At 40.3% G+C, this 18,858-nt stretch overlaps 1 protein-coding gene across 1 annotated transcript; it reads left to right on the plus strand.

The window, feature by feature from the left end:
• Positions 1 to 471: 471 nt before the first annotated feature.
• elp2 (elongator acetyltransferase complex subunit 2) lies at positions 472 to 18,616 on the plus strand. The gene is made up of 22 exons (XM_033975479.2): positions 472 to 627; positions 761 to 839; positions 1,384 to 1,454; positions 1,539 to 1,683; positions 2,096 to 2,173; positions 2,431 to 2,495; positions 2,580 to 2,649; positions 4,418 to 4,564; positions 5,031 to 5,126; positions 5,706 to 5,806; positions 10,073 to 10,204; positions 10,668 to 10,817; positions 10,928 to 11,119; positions 11,217 to 11,286; positions 11,488 to 11,583; positions 12,870 to 12,927; positions 13,744 to 13,816; positions 14,249 to 14,441; positions 17,061 to 17,179; positions 17,259 to 17,389; positions 17,459 to 17,566; positions 18,092 to 18,616. Exons 1-22 carry the CDS (start codon positions 496 to 498, stop codon positions 18,288 to 18,290), a joined length of 2,505 nt encoding a protein of 834 aa, XP_033831370.1. The 5' UTR covers positions 472 to 495; the 3' UTR covers positions 18,291 to 18,616.
• The last annotated feature ends 242 nt before the right edge of the window (positions 18,617 to 18,858 follow it).

Consider the following 18,858-nt stretch of genomic DNA (forward strand, 5'->3'; position numbering starts at 1 on the left):
GACTGCACCGTAGAGTCATCACCCACTACTCATCTTTTATTAGACATAAAACAGCTAAGACTGCTGATATACCATTTTCATTAACTGTTACGCTATGAAAGACTGCTTTAGAGAAGACCTACATTTGTATTTTTGTACTTCTTTCCTTATCATTCTATATATTCATTTCAAAGAAGATTTAATATCATAGGTATACTTAGATCTCTCTTGTAGTCAGAAGACCTTGGTGAAGATTTATGGTCAAATATCTCCCTCTAGTGGAATTTCTAATTATTGCACCATATTTCAGGTCTTGATAAAGCACATTAAAGGACATTTTGATTTCAATTGGGGGATTCAAATAAATAATGATGTTTATATGTTTATTATATATATGTATTCATTTGGAAGAAAATACATCGTGTTGTATAAAAGACATGAAATTTGTTACAGCGGAACTACAGTCACATTTTGTAGCTATAACCCGATTTGCTGCAACACCACACAGTTATCAACATGGCGCCTCCCGTGTTTGAAACATGCCATGTAGCTTGTTGTGCAAACAGGACTCCTCATGTGGTTTCTTGGGGCGCGGGAGGGACTGTGGCATTTGGGACATGTAATTCAGTGGCTCTGTATAATCCCCAGGTACGACATGTGTTGGTTTTGCCTGCAGTTGTCTCTAGTGTGTGCGGCTGATGTAACTGTGGCCATTGCATACATTGCATTTTAACTCCTTCTGCATTACTTACTAAATGGCATCATCTTTTCTTTGCCCCAGGAGAGAACAGTCGTTGCTTTGCTCAATGGACACACAGGCAGAGTCAATGCAGTGCAGTGGATACGCAGACCTGACTGTGGTAAGTGTTAAGTGATGAATGTTCTTCTCATCTGTGTCTTTGGAGCATCTGTGCACTGGACCCAGAGCTTTTGGTGAACCTGGGAGGAACCTGAGTTATTATGGGCAGTGTAGACTAGTCATCATCAATAAGTATAAGTTAAACTGACAGATATCAGCATCCATCTCTCTGGCATCATATTGCTTGTTTGGCCTGGTTTATACCTTATACCACATACCTTTTGGCACTAACTTATGTTCCAACAAAAGGAGACTTATTAACCTTTTTTTCCTATTGAGGTACATTCTAAATAAGTAAAGTTAAGCTAAATAAGTTCATTTTTCAGCGACACCTTCTTTGGTAGCAGACCTCTCACAAAGTAATGAATTGGCTCTATTTTCTTCTGCTTTTTTCAAAAGCTTGCAGCTTGTCACTGCAATTTTCAAGATTTAATTTTAGCAGAATAAATGTCTGACTTTAGCAAAAATATTTATTGCATATTTAGTCTAAGTGCGAAGTTCAGCATGTAGCATATTTTATTTTTTTTTGTTTTTGTTCTGAACAGGCCTAGAACAGCATTTGGTTTCTGCAGGATCAGACAATCGAGTCTTTGTTTGGGAAGCACAAAATGACATTGTAAGTTGTTCCTCTTTACTAAAGACTTTAGTTTCTTTATTTTTATAATTATTTTTTATGTAAACAAATGATTATTGTTTCTAGTTCATTCGGTCGGCAGAGTGTACTGGTCACACTGCTCCTGTTTCTTCTGTGGATGGGATATACCTGCATGAATCCCAGATCCTGGTGGCCTCTGCAGCCTCAGACTCCACGGTCCGTCTGTGGCTCTGCAGTGAAGATAAGAATGGTAACAGATATTTTACATATGATTATTGTTATTATTTGCCATCTGTGTAGACACTTTAATCAAAGACATACACGTGTCACAATCTATTTGTAGTGTATAGTTCAATGTGCTGTATGCCATCTAGTGGCTGCTGAGTAGAACAGCATGTGTCTTATTTATTCTCAGTCTGTCTGTTTTACAGAGCAGTGCAAGTCAGTCCTAAATTTAAGTAGAAGCACATTATTTATGCCTTTTTACCTGCAGTATTTGAAAAGTGGGGTTGTATTGTGAAATGTAACGCCATCAGAAGGTTCACTTCAAGTGTAAGAATAACATGCCTTTTAAGGAGGAGTTGTAGATATTATTCATTCATGTAACATTATGTAGAGAACATGATGTGAGGTATCATTTTCTTGTGCTTGTGTGTCTTCAGCTGAGTGCCTCCAAACCTTATCGTTTGACAGTGGCTTCATGATGGATGTGTCTCTGGCGCTGTTGCCTGGCAGCGGAGGTAAGCTAAAGATGTCCATGCACAGATGCAGCATTACACATCTCCTCCTCTCATGTCATCCCTGCCTCGCTGCTTAACTGAGTGTCGTATTCAAATCCACTGCGCTTTTGAAATGACTTATGTCACATTGCCCTTCTACTTTACATAGCTTATGTCAGTTTGATGGTGTGCCTCTCCTTCAGTCCTGTTTATGAACCTCTACTATGATGTTAATATGCAGCACGCTCATGACACTCTTGACATGTCATTTTTTACAGTTCCCGTCCTGGCATGTGGGGGTGATGACTCTCGGGTTCATCTGTATGTACTCAACCATGAAAAGGTAAGCACTTGGAACTCACTTGGTACTGATCATTATAATTCTGTGCTTAAACATTCACTTACATTAAATCTGCAATGCTTTAAGGAAATCCAAAAGGCCCTGACCTTGCAAGGACACGAAGACTGGGTTCGTGGCCTGGCATGGACCTCTTTAGGTAAGAGCATTTGCAATTATCATCTAGAGGCTTTTAAAAACATTCTGTACTCTACCTCGCATAATTATATAACATATGGATATGTTTACAAGACTAACTGTTAGGGATGGGAATAAATAATTGGTGTGGTTCAGTTCACAATTTTGGCCTCAGTTTTTTAAATTTGACTTTATTTCAGTCATTTTTCTTTACATGTCCCTCTTTTTGTAACATGTTTTTGTGTTCATGCTACAGAAAATGCATAACTAAGAAAGACCTCCATATGTAAGAACTATCCGAAAATGCTGTATGAAATCTCAGTTCTGTTGTGCTGCCAGATTTTACACAGTAATTACTGATGTAAGCGTTTAGCCTGTGTAATTGTGCACCTCTCTTCAAGTGCGCTTCATTACTGCTCTGCATTAATGCTGGATTCATAAAAGCTGTTTCATCTCCTTAAACCGCCATCTCCACCAGTGTCTCTACCCACTTTCAGTCCAGGGCCCACTTCACACTGCTAATCCACAAGCAAAGCAGAGACACACTTGTTTACATGAAAAGTCCCACTAGTGACAGATCCCTCCCTCCACGGTGATGGTACTTAAACAAATCACACTGTTCTTTTGTGTCTGCAGATGGCAAATTGGAACACTGTAGTGTGGTTCATTAAAGCTGTCACATAGTACGCAGCCCATTGCTATTTACTGTTTTTTCCATTTGTTTTCAAAGTCATTTTAGAAGCAGGTGGTGGTCAAACTACTTAAAATTATACAATTATATAGGTTTTCACACATTATTCCCAACACCTGGCTCTTAAACGATAAGCCGTATTTAACAGAATGCAGGAAATTTGATACAATTTGACCTTTTTATATTTACAAACCAGACATAACATTATGACCACCTGGGTTAAATAGCTCTGTGTACCCAACCGCTTAACATGCTGCCCTTAAGCTGGTTGTGCAGCTTCATCCTGTCACCAGAATATAGTGTTTGGGAATGTCTTGTGTTCATCGCATCGACCACACTGAAACGTCTGTAAAGAGGCACAGATTTGGAGATATGGACAAAAACTGCCTAATATTGCATGGTAAATTGTTATAATGTTCTGCTTGAGTGGAGTAATTCTTAAGACATATAAAGTGTGTTTTTAATATTCTTAAAAGCAAGTAGAGAAACAAATCTTCACTACTATCACCAGTGCCACAGTTTGCACTCAATGATCTCCTACTTCTCCACTCAAAGCTTAATTGATGATGAAAAGAAGCTGCAGCACTTTTTTAATGCCCACATTTATCCCGGCAAGAGTCTGGCAGATTACAGGGCCGATGGTAAAATGCTAAATATAATTAAGAATCAGAAATAGGACTATTGTTTAAGAACTGGGCTGGGCTTCTGCTCTTTTACTCATACAGAGAGATGTTATTTTAAATCAAATTTTAAAAACATCTTGTAAAACTGGTCTGAGTCCATCCATGCTGTATTTTGAGTAGGATACTATTTGAGTAATCTATTGTCAAAATAAATTGACAATTGACAATGTTTTAAACATGTGTCAATGAAGCAAAACTCAACTCCAAGTATGTTTTTGATGAGGAAATAACATTATAACATAGATTATAAAATGGTGTAATATGGGACCTTTAACTGCATACTCATTTTAGGATGAAGAGGTTTGTCAATCAATTTTCAGAACAGGCAGAAAGTTGGAGTATGTTAGCTATTTATAAGTTGTCATTGTTAGCATCTTACTTGTGTGACGTATTAAGCGCCTTTTGTTCTGGTTCAGGTGGGGAGCTGTTATTAGCCAGCTGTTCACAGGACTGTCTCATCAGAGTGTGGAGGCTCTGTGCCAAGTCTGGGACGAACGCCCACACAGACGATGATCCCACCATTATCAAAATGAAAGAGGACATTTTTGAAGTGAATAAGAATGGTGAGTGCTCTTTTCCAACACAACTATGTATGAAATATGTGACAATTAGCCCAGTGTTTAGGAGCATAAAATAATCCTAAATATTTGGGGGATTGTATCCACCATTTTATATCGATCATTCATCAAACTAAAACCTGCCCCATAGAAATAATCCTCCAGCTCAGCGGTCCTTGCCAAGCCTAGATCAAGATATGGACATGGTCTTTGCGGGTTTTATGCTGCAGTCACCCACTGCTCCTCACAGGTTGCCCCACTGGCATTGACGAATGGCTCAAATGCACAAATTTCCACTATGGTCTTCAACAAGCCTGTAAAGCACATTGCAAGTGTACAAGTATACCTTAACCTTGCCTTGACCCTACCCTATTCATTATTCATTACCCTGCATCAATCTGTCTCATAGTAAAACAGACCCGATCCACTTATATCTTTAGGGCACGATGCAACATTATTTTTCTTCCTACAGATGTTTCCTTAAAGTTTGCTGTGTCTCTTGAGACCGTACTTGCCGGCCACGAGAACTGGGTTTACGGAGTCCATTGGCATCCTCCGTTTTACCAAGGTACAACGCTCATATTTTTTCAGTTTTAACATTTCATATAACGTCCTATGTTCAATAGTAGTCAGTTCTGTAGTATCTGATTCAGACAGCCCCTCAACATCCCTCTGCAAATCCAAGACGATTTCTCTCTGTTTGACTTAAAATCTAACCGCAATAACTGCCAGACACACTGCCACATAAAAGGAAATGCAGATGTAAAAAGTTGCAGTTTTAATTAGTTCTCATGGGAAACATGGAGAGATGTATGCTTCACGTTGGATTTCTTGTGGAGTTATTTATTAAAATGTAGGCGAGTGAATATTAACAACACTATAGTCTGTTATTATTTATTTTAAATTCAACCACAAGGAGTCAAAAGTCTTTGTGTCAAGATCGATGGAGTAGGTTGTCACTGCACACTAGCCTGTTACTATAATTATTCAAATGGGGCTGTTTTTGCACTGTTCTCCTGCATTATCGCAATTTCTTCATTGTAGTACAAATTAAGGTGTACTTTTCTTATATAATAAAATGTTATAAATTTTAATGATCTATGCTTTGTATTTGCCATGTAGTGTCATATTTCGTCTGTTAATGCAGAAGGTGAGCAACAGCAGCACCTCAGTCTGCTTTCAGCTTCTATGGATAAGACCATGATTCTGTGGGCGCCTGAGGAGGGATCTGGAGTCTGGGTGGAGCAGGTCAGTGGAATACAAAGAGCTTTGGGGCATACACACACCTGTTCACACACACACACACACCTTCTATACAGTAAAATCCCCCCAAAGCTGATGCCCACTGCGGCTCTGCTGGCTGATCCCGAGTCAGACTCCCTCTCTCAGTGCGTACATCACTCCTTGCTTGCTCTGATATTGAGGTGTCAGGAACAGAGGTGATAGACAGTGATGAAGAGGCACTGCCCTGTGGAGTTTACACGATCCCTCCCCTCCGCCCATTTCACTCTGCGTACTGAACCCCTGTTTTACTGCCCATTCCTTAACACGCCCAACAGAAGAGATGTCATAGCCTCCTCACCGTCTTCCTGCTTTCCTCATCCTTGATCTGTCTCGGCCCTAAATTCTCTCTCATATTATTTCCTCTTTGATGCCTTGCTTCTTGTGCACGCCACCTCATCTCTGTGAAACAGCTGCTGTTGTGCCAGAACGGGGGCTAAATTTAACACGAGTGTGGTTGGCGAAGAAGTGGTTTTATGCCCATCTGCCCCAGCTTTTTTTATTCATGTTTTTACCTTTTGGAAATTATCTGAAGATTACCTTACCTTACCTCGCACATACAGAAGTGACGCACATGCAATAAAAATGAGGCTGTTATGCACATGGATGCACACAAATGTTGCTCTTGCCATGCCAGTCGTTCCCCTCGCGATCACACTCGATCAGATGCTTTTGGCGCTTTTGATCTCATCGTTCACATCTTCAGAAGCAGTTCCCTATCCTCTCCATCTTCCACCTAACAAAGGAGCTATGATTAGAGCCCAGAGCCACTTATTATTCACCTCTATGTGATTAGACAGAGATGGTGGTCACTGTGTATGAAGAAAAGCTGAAATCAACTCTACTACAGTACATTTTTTCTCAGCTCAGCCTTTTTTATCTCGAGGCCCCTGACCATAAATAAAAAATATCCCTCGCCCCGCACCCACCTGGAATAACCTTTAGTTCTGTGTGAAAGTGCATGGTATATGAGCCTCTACATTCACTTCTCCTGTTTATGCTTCTCTTGAAGAGTCTTTTTAAATGAGCAACAGAGACTTTGAACTGACAGCTTCTCTGCTCACAAAGAAAGCACGATCTCTGAAATGTGTCACATGCATGCCCTAATGCACATGGGAGGTATGGCAACATATTTACATATTGATTATATGGTTAGAAGGGACAAGGGATCCAGAAAATATTGGGTCCAAAGAAAATTGGGTCATGCAAAATTGTAGAATTTTTGATGCTACTTTAAATGCTCATTTAAAATAGCATCCTACAAATCCTACAATTGTTATTAAAGTTTTCAGATGGAGAGTCCAAAAAATTCTATTCCTTATACCATTTATGTGTTTTTTTTGAAGCTGCCAAGAACATTTTTATCTAATAGTGGTCTTTTTTTATGTACGCCTTTGGTACTCCATTCCCTGTTATATGTCCCAAGTATAGAATTAAACCTGTTTTTGGCAACTCGTACAGAAATATTTTCCATTTCGTTACCTTTCCAAAACTGGGACAACTTGCTGCATTATCGTAAAACATGTCCCACATCCTGATCTCCACAGTCTCCAGTCTCCACCATATTAGCGTTAGTATCAATTAATATCAGGGTATTATTTGTTTGTTTTTGTCTACTTCAGTGTTTATTTTAATGTTACTGTTGGATATTACCAATGTTACTGTGTAAATTTGTATGTAAATTATTATTGATAAAATGTATACATTAAATTATTAGATACCTCATTAAGTTTATGACCCTTTCCTAACACTCCATGGCTTTGTTATGTCAGCGGTTGTTGTTTTTACACTGTCATGTCCACTATTTTTGATGTAATGTTTTATAACCTCCCAAAGGCCCTTTTCCCAGGACATCAACCTTTTTTGGCAGATCACATCTTGTATTGGTAAATGCCAGGCCATATGTGTCTTTTTAATTAGACAATCTTTACAAAGAACTGCTCCACATCGTCACGCTGATCAGAGTAATTGGTGAGATTTAATGGTGAGCAGGTTAGCAGTGGGTTGGCTAGGGCCCACCGCTGCGTAAAGCACATCTTACTAACGAGACACACTGGTAATTAACATCTCCGACTGACCACAGCAGGCCACCAAAGCGCCTGCAGGGATCGTCAGTCTGGGTTTGTGTGCTGGCCTGTGAGGGAAGGACCTATTTTCAGAGAGTCTCGTGAGCGCTCTACAGGTTACAGCTCATAGAACGATACCCATTAATCATTCAGTAAATACATACAGCATATGTATATAACAGGTTTAATCAAAAGCTCGAACAATGTCAAACTAAAACTCTTGAGTTAATATTTTCATTTGTCATTGTCACAAAATGCCATCAGTTAAGTATATCAGATTAAAGTTATAAAATGTTGAGTGCAGTCTTTCTACAGATTAATTGTATTTATGCATAGCAAAAGTTATTAATCGTTTGACAACAAAATCAAATCATGTCTATTGATTGTCATGGTCTTTTCCCATTACTGGAGTGTGCTTGGCTGGGCTTGTCTGGGGCACATACAATGTCTGTCTGCAGAGATATATGGCTCTGTTCCTTCCGTGTCCTTGTTGTGTCCCACCCCCTCACTCTCCCCCTGGTGGCGATAAGACCCATATTGTTCCCCTCTCATAAACATGACAAATGGCGGCTGTGCATTTTTTTGCTTGATTTACAGCAGCCTGTTACTCTGAGAATTTTAAAATCGATCTGCTTAATGTTGCATCTCGTTCTCTTTCAATTGCTCAGTATGTGTTTTACTTGTCCGTTTAGCTCGTTTGCCGTTTGTGTGTGATGGTGCCATTCTATGTGGAAGGTTTGCTTTATTGCTGTCATTAGTTGTGCTGTGTTGCGGCCCGCAGACAGGCATTATTTTGAAGGTCAGCGGTGACCAGGGCAGCCTTCTTTATAAAAGGGGCAGATGATTTAAGACGACACTATAGACTGCCCTGTACAGTGGATATTCTACAGAGGCATCGACTGGTTTGCCTCGTGTATAACCCTATGCCTTTATATTTGACGTTTACTGCAGCGCGCTACTGAAGCGAATCCTCAGCCTCCCGCCTCCGATGTCAACAAAATTAGACAGAAGAAGTAAATGTGTTATGTGCGCATGGATGCTGAGCCATCCTTTGAGAGGTCTTGAGTTGTTGAAACACATTTTAAGGCCACATCTTTTACCTTAAATTACCAGAAACTTCTTTATGTCTTGGGGTTGTTTCTTAAAATAAAGCATTCTTATAATCACCGTGGATACAATGAATGAAGTGGGCTCCTACTGTAATAAACACGCCATTTGTTTGAAGATTAACATTCTAACATTTTGATTAATTTGTTGTCATTGCTTTTTGTTATTTTGGTCTAAGCCTGTAATCCCGCAGAGAATTCAACTTGTTATGCAACGACACAATACAGTGTTTCTAATGTTTTCTAATTTTGTTTCAGTTTCTTTTTTGGAGGGACATTTTTAATAAGATGAAGAATGAAGGGGACATGTGTGTTACATATATAGCTCCAATTCTTATAAAACACTGGATCATGAGTTTCTAAGGGATAAAGTCAGTCATGGTGAGGCCAAGATTAGTTTGTGCGTCTGTGTAATTGGTGCCAGCATTTAAGTTAAATGGCCCATGGTGCTCTAGTCGACTAAATTCAATGGAGAATGGCCCCAAAACACAAAGGGGAGAATTGGACAGGTGCTGAAGAACCTAAAGAACAATTTTTTGTGTCTTTTTTTTTTTTTCTTCACCTGACCCAAATTGTATGCTTTGTCAAATTGGATTGTGATTACAGTGTGGTCTCCTCCTCACACAGCCTTCACACTGTCTATGATCTGCTCAGGGACAACAAGCAGAAGGTCACAAGCTCTCGGCCAAATCCAATTTATGTAAATCCTTTTGTTTTCTGATGCATTTCCATTTTTGTGATTAGTTGTTTAGTATGAGGCCCAAGCACTGTGTATTTTGATGTGACGTTGCTTAGCTCAACTAGAAGCCATTTTGTGTAATTTCTCATTTGAATTGTCAGCTTAATTTTCATAATTTTATAGAAGCAGTAGATTAGAATTTTATGATAGGGTTGAACTGCAGTCCTTATTGTATTATTTTATTTTACAGAAAACAACTTCCTGTCTACATATGGCACCAATGAACTTATTCTTGTATTGGTCATTTAACTGAATTGTAATGGCGCTTACCCAGAAGCGAATTGTCCATTTGATCTTTATGTATTTGAATCTTTCACACCAGGTGCGAGTTGGAGAGGTTGGTGGAAACACACTGGGTTTCTTTGGTTGCCAGATGAGTCCGGATGGTTCAATGATCATGGCTCATGCTTTCCATGGAGCTCTGCATCTCTGGTGTAAAGACCAAGGGAACGAGGTGACAAAATCACACTGATGCTTATCCTGTGGAACATTTCTGATGAAACTTGAAACTGAAATTATAAACCTTTTAATGAGACTGGCCGTACAGCCATGGCTTCTCAAATGAATTAAGTGTCAGTGACAAATGTGATTAAAACAGTCTGCCTTTCATTTTGAATGTTTGTGTTGACTGTGATAAAACAACAGATTTTCTTAGGGTGCTTCACACTTATCCTTTTTAGTCCTTGTATGGGACCAGCTTGATTCCTAATGTTGATATGATTTGGTCCCGTTCCTGGGTTAGTTGGTTTAGTTCTGGATTTAGTCCTAGTTTAGTCCCAAATTTGATGCGATATGAATGCACCCTTAAGGATACCATTGAACTACCCATTTTACAAGAATCACATCGATCCCATTTCTTCAATGACATGTCATTTTAAAATTGTGTTCTGTAAATTCTTCTGATGTTGTGTGCGCAGGGTGAGTGGAGACCTGCAGTGGTCATTTCTGGTCATTTTAATGCAGTCCAAGACCTGAGCTGGGACCCTGACGGGGAGTTTATCCTCAGTGTGGGGTCTGACCAAACCACTAGGCTCTTTACACCATGGAGGAAGCATGAAGGCAGACAGGTATTTTTACATCTGTCCTTCATGCAGTATATAAGCATGATAAAGTGAAGTAATAATTAGGAAAAAAAAGACTTTTCTATGACAATAGCAACTTCACTTTATTTTTCTAGTTGACTTGGCATGAAATCTCCAGGCCTCAGATACATGGCTACGATATGCAGTGCTTGGCCATGGTTGGTAGGTTCCAGTTTGTATCTGGAGCTGATGAGAAGGTTTTAAGAGTTTTTCAAGCTCCTCGAAATTTTGTGGAAAACTTTGCCAATATCTCTGGAATCTCTAGAGAAAAGCTTCTCCTGGCTGGTGTAAGTTGACTTTCTCTAAAGTCAGTAATTCATTTCATGTCCCCACAAAATACTTAAGAGTTACTAATTTAATTTTTTACTTCACACTTTTTTCCAGGATACTGCCAACCTCCCAGAGGGAGCAAGTACACCTGCCTTGGGCTTGTCTAACAAGGCTGTTTTTCAAGGTGAGGTCTTGGTCAGCTCTGCATCTTTTTACATCATTGCTTCTTCCAAGTTTATTAGTCCTTGGCTTATTTGTTGGTGTATTAGAAAAATAACTGGAGAATAAGGATATCTGAATTTCTTATGCAAGGTCTTCATATGCAAGAGTATTTTAGCAATGAAGATTTTGCTTTTTCCAGCTCTGTAATACTTTTAACTCACAGGTGACCTTGTTCAGAAAAGCGGCAAGGAGGAAGATAAGTTCAGCAGAGTGTCTGATCAATACCAGGAGTCGTACTTCCACCCGCTCAACATGACCGGTAGGAAAATGCCCCCCTGCTCCACATGACCTTATTTAAACCTCTCCTGTCTTGTTAGACTGCTGCCTTGCTCCACAGTTAAACTATGATTCATATTCTTGGCGTTGATGGGAGCTCATGTCGGCCTGTCGCCGACTGGACACCCATAAGACACAGTGATCTGGAGTCAAACGGACAGTTGTACTCCTGCCTGTGTGTTGTCCCACTGGGTGCCTGTAGCCTCAGGTCTGCTCTGGGCCAGTGGACTCACAAGCAGAGGAGAATGGGGGAAGGGCAGAGATGATGAATATTGGCAACTTATAACAAAAAAAGTTCTAATGTTATGATGTGAAGGGGTCTATAAATGTTGAATGACCTTGGATTACATAGAACAGGCTGAGATCTGCTAAATGTCACTTTAAATTCCAGATGTTGGGATATTTTTATTCGCTCAACTGCTTTAAAGTTGCGTGCATAGTAGTGAGTGGTTAGCCCTTCCGGCAATAGTCATGGGTTCTCAGTTAGTCCATTGTCGTCTTTTACTGCGAGTTCATGTGGCTTCTACTTGCTGTAGTATGTGTGATTGTACGAACAAAAGTGAAGACAATGCAGCATAACACTTTAAAACCCCTGGGTGATAGAGGCTGTCATCGACATGATTGAAGCCACTCCTTAATCTGCAATGCTAATTGGAAAGCAGCTTAGGTGATTGCAAAGTTGAAGTATCGATGACCTGGGCTGCGTAGAGAGCAGTCAAGCGCGGAGCCTGTTGTTAACAATGTATTTTACTTTTCTGATTTGCTTCTTGAGGCTAAAAGACTTAATTAAGCATAATGGCCAGTAACATATAGCTGTTACTTATACAAGCTGTAAATTCTATACATGGTTGCTTTGCCCATCTGACTCCACTCAAAGCTGGAAGCAGTGAAAAATTCCAGATAAAACTGCAGATGTTTCAGAAAATCTTTTTAGCAGAAAAACTGTGCTGAGAATGTCATGCCAACAAAAGCGGCGAGAATGTGTACATGAATGTGAGAGAACATTGTCTAGAGGCGATCGCTGTGAGTCCAGTGTATGTGTTCCTTATCCCCGTGTGCCGTCACATGCACACGCCAGGCTTTATCTGTCGCTCTATAGCTTAACAGAACAGGGATTTTAAAAAGGGGGAAATTATAATAGCCACTTGGGTGTAATCCTCATTTTGTAAATTGGAAGCCGGTTGTATATGAATTTTAAACAGCTCAGTTTTCACGCAGTTGTATAAGAATATTTTGGGTACACAGTGATTTTGGGATTTGTGTGTACAGAGCCCCCGCCAGAGGACCATCTTCTTCAAAACACTCTGTGGCCGGAGGTTCAGAAACTGTAAGTATAACAGTGAGGTCTAACAGCTTTTAAACATTTAAAAACTGAACATAAACAGAGCGTAGAATTTCCTCTCAATAAGATGTAACTTGCTTATTGTGCTGAGGAGTTTCTGACATTGATGGACTGCTACTAGCTTAGGGCTAAACGCTCCTTTCCATTGAACCACAAAAAGCCTTAGTACTTCAGAAAGAAACTTGCACCTAAAATGATTTGTTCTTTTAGTGAGTGTTTATTAAACCACTGGTTTAAACCAAGGCCTGAAAGATGAATTATTCCTTCCCCTACTATTCTTATCCTCATATCAAAGCAATTCATTTTTAAGCTGCATTTGTTAATAGCCTTTTTACACTTAAACACTGCAGTGAATTTTCCCCATTTACCATGTTTCTAAGTCACTGCAGAGCTTAAAGGCTTCCAGATGAGGCAGCACTTCAGCTCCACGGTCGTTTTCACTTGGCTGACAGTTCAGAACAAGCAGGTGATAGTCAGCAAGCTAAAAGTAATTAAGTTCTGAATGATTAGCTAGAACGCCATCACTGTTCATCGAAGTCACGCGGAGGCACTAGTCATCATACATCAGTGTTTTAATTTCACACTCTGTCTGCATATTCACCTGTCAAATGGCTACCAAGCAAGCCTGCCATCATGCGACGCTGTGGAACAACAGAATAGTTAATTTTCTGTCAGAAGTGAAGGATTTAATTTTCACTGCCCCTCCTCTCTTTGCTGGCCCTGTCCACACAGAGTAGAGCCAGCTGCTTGTGTGTGATGAATGCGTGTGTACATGAGATGGTTGTCCTCTGTCACCTCCAGGTACGGCCATGGCTTTGAGATGTTCTGTCTGGCGGCAGACAGCGGTGGGACACTAGTGGCCTCTGCCTGTAAGGTCAGTGTCTACCACTCCTCAGGGCACAGGACAAGCATCGGGGTCATCCATCAGTACTGTTTTGTAGACCTTTGGTACATGCTGTCCAAAAATGTTCATCAGTGAATTGAAAGAACACCTTGTTCTACCCATCCACCAACTTGCTTAGCAGCTGTGTTTTCTTTACTCATGGCATTGTCCTTATGGAGTTTCCACAGAAAATATTCATATTTTAATGTTTCATAATGTGAATTTCACACTGAAATCATCAGTTTAAAAAAGAAATAAAAAGTCTACATAATAATTACTGGTGTAATGCCATCAGCTCTACTCACATCTAACTCCAGAATCTACTTTTTGTGCCTGTTTCAAAATGGACAACTCTCCAAATATTTCTCTAATTTTCTCTTTTTTAAATAAATTTTTGTTCCTAAAAAGTTTTCATTTTTTCAGGCAACTAAAATGGAGCATGCTTCCATATTACTATGGGACACTAGTAGCTGGCGACAGGTGCAGGCTCTTTCATACCACACCCTCACTGTCACTCAGATGGCCTTCTCCCCTGATTCTCAGTTCCTATTGGCAGTTTCCCGTGACCGCACCTGGTCTTTATGGAAGCACAATTCTCCCACATCTGAAAATACAGGTAAGATTTGTTTTATTATTGCAAATGTAAAATTTAGAGACATCTAAATAAGGGTATTTTTATTATTTCATAACTGTAGAATGTCTACTACAAGTTGCCAAAAGCTGTAGATGGATTTGGCTTTATTGGAATTAATAAAAAAATATTAATAAACAAGGTAAGATTCCAAAGCAAATTCCACGTCCATCTGGTATCACTGGAACAAATCTCTCATTATTAAATAGAAGGAAAGGATTTCGTCACACATGTCAGAATTGATCAAGAAATTAAAATCATATTTATTTATGGATTCTGCAAAAACCCACTTTGTCCTCAACTCTTCAAGCTTTTATTACACACAAGTTCCAGTTGAAGTGTCGTGTGGAGAAGAGAAATAGCTTTGTGCCAGACACACCCATAACAGTACGGTTATTGTTATATATTGCAGATATGAGTGGAAATGTGTCTATATATCACCTGGGTAGTGTGTTTAGATTGACCCTTGGCACGTGCAGGACGTGCGGTGCAGCGGTGACGTTAATGGCTGAAGAAGGAGATTTGTTTGTAGAAGGTCATGGCTGTCAGTGGCTACGTGTTCAGTGAAAACAAATGAATGAGAAATCATCTGTGGGCTCCAACCCTAAAGAGCCTCCTGAACCAGGCTAAATAGTGTTTACTGTGCTGCCCCAGTGTGAGTGAATGTGTGTCCAAATGAGTGATGGAGCTTTGGTATACAGCTGACCTGAAACGCCTGCACTGACAGAATGAAAAGAGTACAGTGCAAATAAAGTTATGGTAAAATGTATATGGTATATTGAACTCATCAGGTTATGTGAGATTGCTGTGGCAGAGGTGCATCAAGTAAAGAATTAAGATGTCTGTGTAAACCCTCAGTCGTCCTTCTAGGTTCAGATTCCCCGTTGTCCTGCTAAGCTAAAAAGCTTTTAAAAACAGGACAACAGGGAATCTGAACCTAGAAGGAAAGGTATAACTATTCCTTACACAGCTGTTGTGTCTGAAAAGCTTCAGAGAATTTTCAGACAGTTTCAAACTTATAAACACTTTAAGACAGAAACTGGTTCACCCAAAGGACAAACCCCAGAGCCATAAACAAAGCGAAAAGTGTAAGTGAGCGTTACATTGGAGAAACTAAACAGCCACTCCATAAGAGGATGTACCAATAATGTCCTGAGAGTTCCTCTGGACCCCAGTCCACCGTAGATCTCCACCTCAAAGCCACTAACCACTTATTTGAAGACAGTGAAGTTCAGATCTTAGCCAGAGAAAAGAAATGGCTTGAGATGTTAGGAAAGATAATCCTTCCTTGAATAGAAATTAGGGCCTTAGACATCATCTTTCCCTCATCTATAATGCCATCCTCAGACCCAAAACAAACAAAGGAAACAAAGACAACAGTAGGTAGGTAGTAGTAGCACCCATTAAGAGTTGAATGAATTTGCCAAGTATGACTCAGGCATAGGGCAGTGTAGTGTAGCTCAACAAACCTAGTATACATACTGAAAACAGCATTTGTTTATAGTTTCTGTTTCAGTGTAGTTAGTTCAGATAAATATAAGGCAGTGTCCACCAACAATTTGACCAGAACTGAAGAAGTGGCTTGGATGAGCAGCAAAACATCTTCACTCCTACAACTTTTTGTCCAGTTGACAGATTTTACCTTTGGCTTTTTCTAAAGAATTAAGACTTTCATTGTGCTTAATTGAACTATGCCTTTAGACAAATTTGTGAATAGTTTATTTGGTCATGTTGAGTCTACATTCAACACAGCTATTATAGACAGGTATTGGACTTGTCTTGTAAGTAAGTCATCAGTGATCTTGTGTTACTGCTCCACAATACTATATTTGTGCATACGTATAAAGTCAATGGGGTGAACTTCTATGTTAAGACTGAAGGCTTCAGCATTCCTATTAGTTGAATATAGGGCATCATGATGGTGATGTTTGTTTGAGGGGAGAGCACAGAAGGGAGGGGTGTCCCGTCTGCTGAATCACTCAAGGTGATTGTAAAAACACACACACCATGTCTGACAGAGCAGGGAAGGTTAAACGAAGTCAGAGCTTATCAAGCAAACCGATTTGTCTCCTCTTTTGTCTCGCTGATGTCCTACCTTTTCAGGCATACGGCCTCCTCCTTCAGACTCCTGCCTTGTTCATCAAGAGCTTCTAATCATAACACAAACATTAGTTGATTAATTGTGTGTGGGATTTGGTTAATTTACAACCTCACCCAAGACACTGGTGCTACTTCACAATAGTGAATGCGTGTCCTTCTCATGTCAGATGTTCATAACAGTTGACCCAGATGTTCACAGCAGTACATACACTTTACAACTATTATGCTCTTCTTTTATGGGTGTTTGTAGCAGCTGCTAGCCTCACACAAATAAACTCTCAGGGTGCGACTATCTGATGGTTCAAAATGGAAATAAATAGTGCCAGGTCATAAAGCAGAGGTGACTGAAACATGGGCCTGGTGAGTGTGCTCTGTAGTTAGATTTGTGGTCGGTACATTTTCTGGAGCTGCTCATGATGTTCTGCCACAGTGTAGATCTGGATAAAACTTGAAAGGCTGTTCCTTGGGTTCACTCTGTCTGCCGGGTGTTTGTTTTGTTTGCAGAGCGATTCTCACTATTCTCACACACAGCCAAGGAATCCGCTGTACACACCCGCATCATCTGGTCATGTGACTGGAGCCCGGATGGGACATACTTTGCCACGTGCAGTAGAGACAAAAAGGTAATGACTGCCCATAGAGTTCATGGTTATTTGTCAAGTTTCCTTAAACATGAAAGTTGGTATCATTTAAATGGTCCAGGTGATTGTGTGGGGCAGGATAGAGGCTAAACCAACAAGACAATGTGACATCAAGCCCTGCTCTTCCATTCTTGATGTGGGTGATTCGGCCACAGCTGTAACCTTCTGTCCTGTCTTCTGCTCTGCAAACAGGTACATCTAAATACTTACTGAATACTCAATGTCTTAGGAACCTATTGTTAATTCACCTGCTCTTTGCAGTTACCTGATGGCAGTGGGCCTGGAGTGTGGCAGGATCGTTTTGTACAAGTGGACACCTGGTTTAGAGCCCGGTTCTGACTGGATCTGCTGTGGACAGACGGACACCTCGTATCCTGCACTAGATTAATGAAATGCATGTGTATGTTAAAGTCTGTGTAATCCCTCAGTCGTCCAGGTATGATCCATAGTAAGAAAAATTCAAATCTGTCAACTGGACTAAAAGTTGTAGGAGTGAAGGCATTTGACTGCTCATCCAAGCTGCTTCTTCAGTTCTGGTCAGATCACTGGTGGACACTGTCTTATGTCTATCTGAAGGGAGGAGCTACTGCATGTATATGGCTATGTGTTGTAACAAATATTCTTTAATCTAACAAATCAGTGTGAGTGAATGTACTGATGGGCAATGTCCACCATGGCGTACTCACCCGAAGCCCATTAAGTTAATTGGATACGCTCCAGCAACATGTGACATAGCTGTGAAAATAATATTGGGTGAAAGTCTATAAATAAATGACAGCTTTTTATATAAGACATGTTTTGGGCGAGAATCTTTGATAGATGTCGCAGTTATTTGTGTTGACCCTAAAGCTGTTACCCTCTCCAGACCTTTTCCTTCACTGCCCTCTATCGCAGACAGAGCCATTGTTTGGCGGTTAAGCGGCTCCGCTGGCGGCCCAAAGCGGGCCGTGCGGGTCATGGCCACAGTGGTGGGGTCACGCAGGAGGAAGAGAAAAGAGGACAGAGTGACAGTGAGAGCTCCTGGGCACAACTTGCCAGTGCCAGTGCGGACCACTCTGTCAAAATCTTCTCCGTCAACAAACAGGCTTTTTAGCACCACCAACACTGACACCATCATGGCCGCCACCCACTGAGGAGCTGTGGGACAGAGCCACAGCTGCTCCCTGGCACCGCACTTCGGCTACGAGACAATTCAGTCACAGTGCAGCACAGGACAGACCCTCCGCTGTCTTGGACTTGCTGGCTGAGTAAAACTATATGACCTTGGGCTGCTTTTCCTCACTCTTATTCAGACACACTTAAGGGTAATCTAATCAATATATTTATATTAGATGCTATTATGTAGGGAAGCATATGTACAAAGTGTATTTACTGGTTGTGAGTTATATTGTATTTTTTATGGAATAAACCTAAAATCCTTAAAAACTAGGATTTAAATGTTTGCTTTTTCAAAGGTTTCCCATCCAAATCCAAATTTTATCAACGTTTTTTTTTATCTAGTTTCAATATCGCATTCAGGAAGTGCATATTAGTAAACAGAATTTAAGATTGATTGCTTTCCACTGCAGTCCTTACACATGTCATGCAATGCAATGGTGAAATTTGAATGCCTTTGTTACATTTTGTTTGTTCTAGAAACACTGCAATACCTCTCCCTAACT

The sequence above is a fragment of the Periophthalmus magnuspinnatus genome, chromosome 11 (genome assembly GCF_009829125.3).
Source record: "Periophthalmus magnuspinnatus isolate fPerMag1 chromosome 11, fPerMag1.2.pri, whole genome shotgun sequence".
Classification (NCBI taxonomy): Eukaryota; Metazoa; Chordata; class Actinopteri; order Gobiiformes; family Gobiidae; genus Periophthalmus; species Periophthalmus magnuspinnatus.

What these genes read in the sequence shown, in the direction of transcription:
- elp2 (XM_033975479.2), top strand. Translation starts at nt 496, where the DNA reads ATGGCGCCTCCCGTGTTTGAAACATGCCATGTAGCTTGTTGTGCAAAC. An exon ending in TAACAAGGCTGTTTTTCAAG is followed by an intron (nt 11,287 to 11,487) that starts GTGAGGTCTTGG and finishes TTTAACTCACAG; the next exon opens with GTGACCTTGTTCAGAAAAGC. An exon ending in TGGCCGGAGGTTCAGAAACT is followed by an intron (nt 12,928 to 13,743) that starts GTAAGTATAACA and finishes TGTCACCTCCAG; the next exon opens with GTACGGCCATGGCTTTGAGA.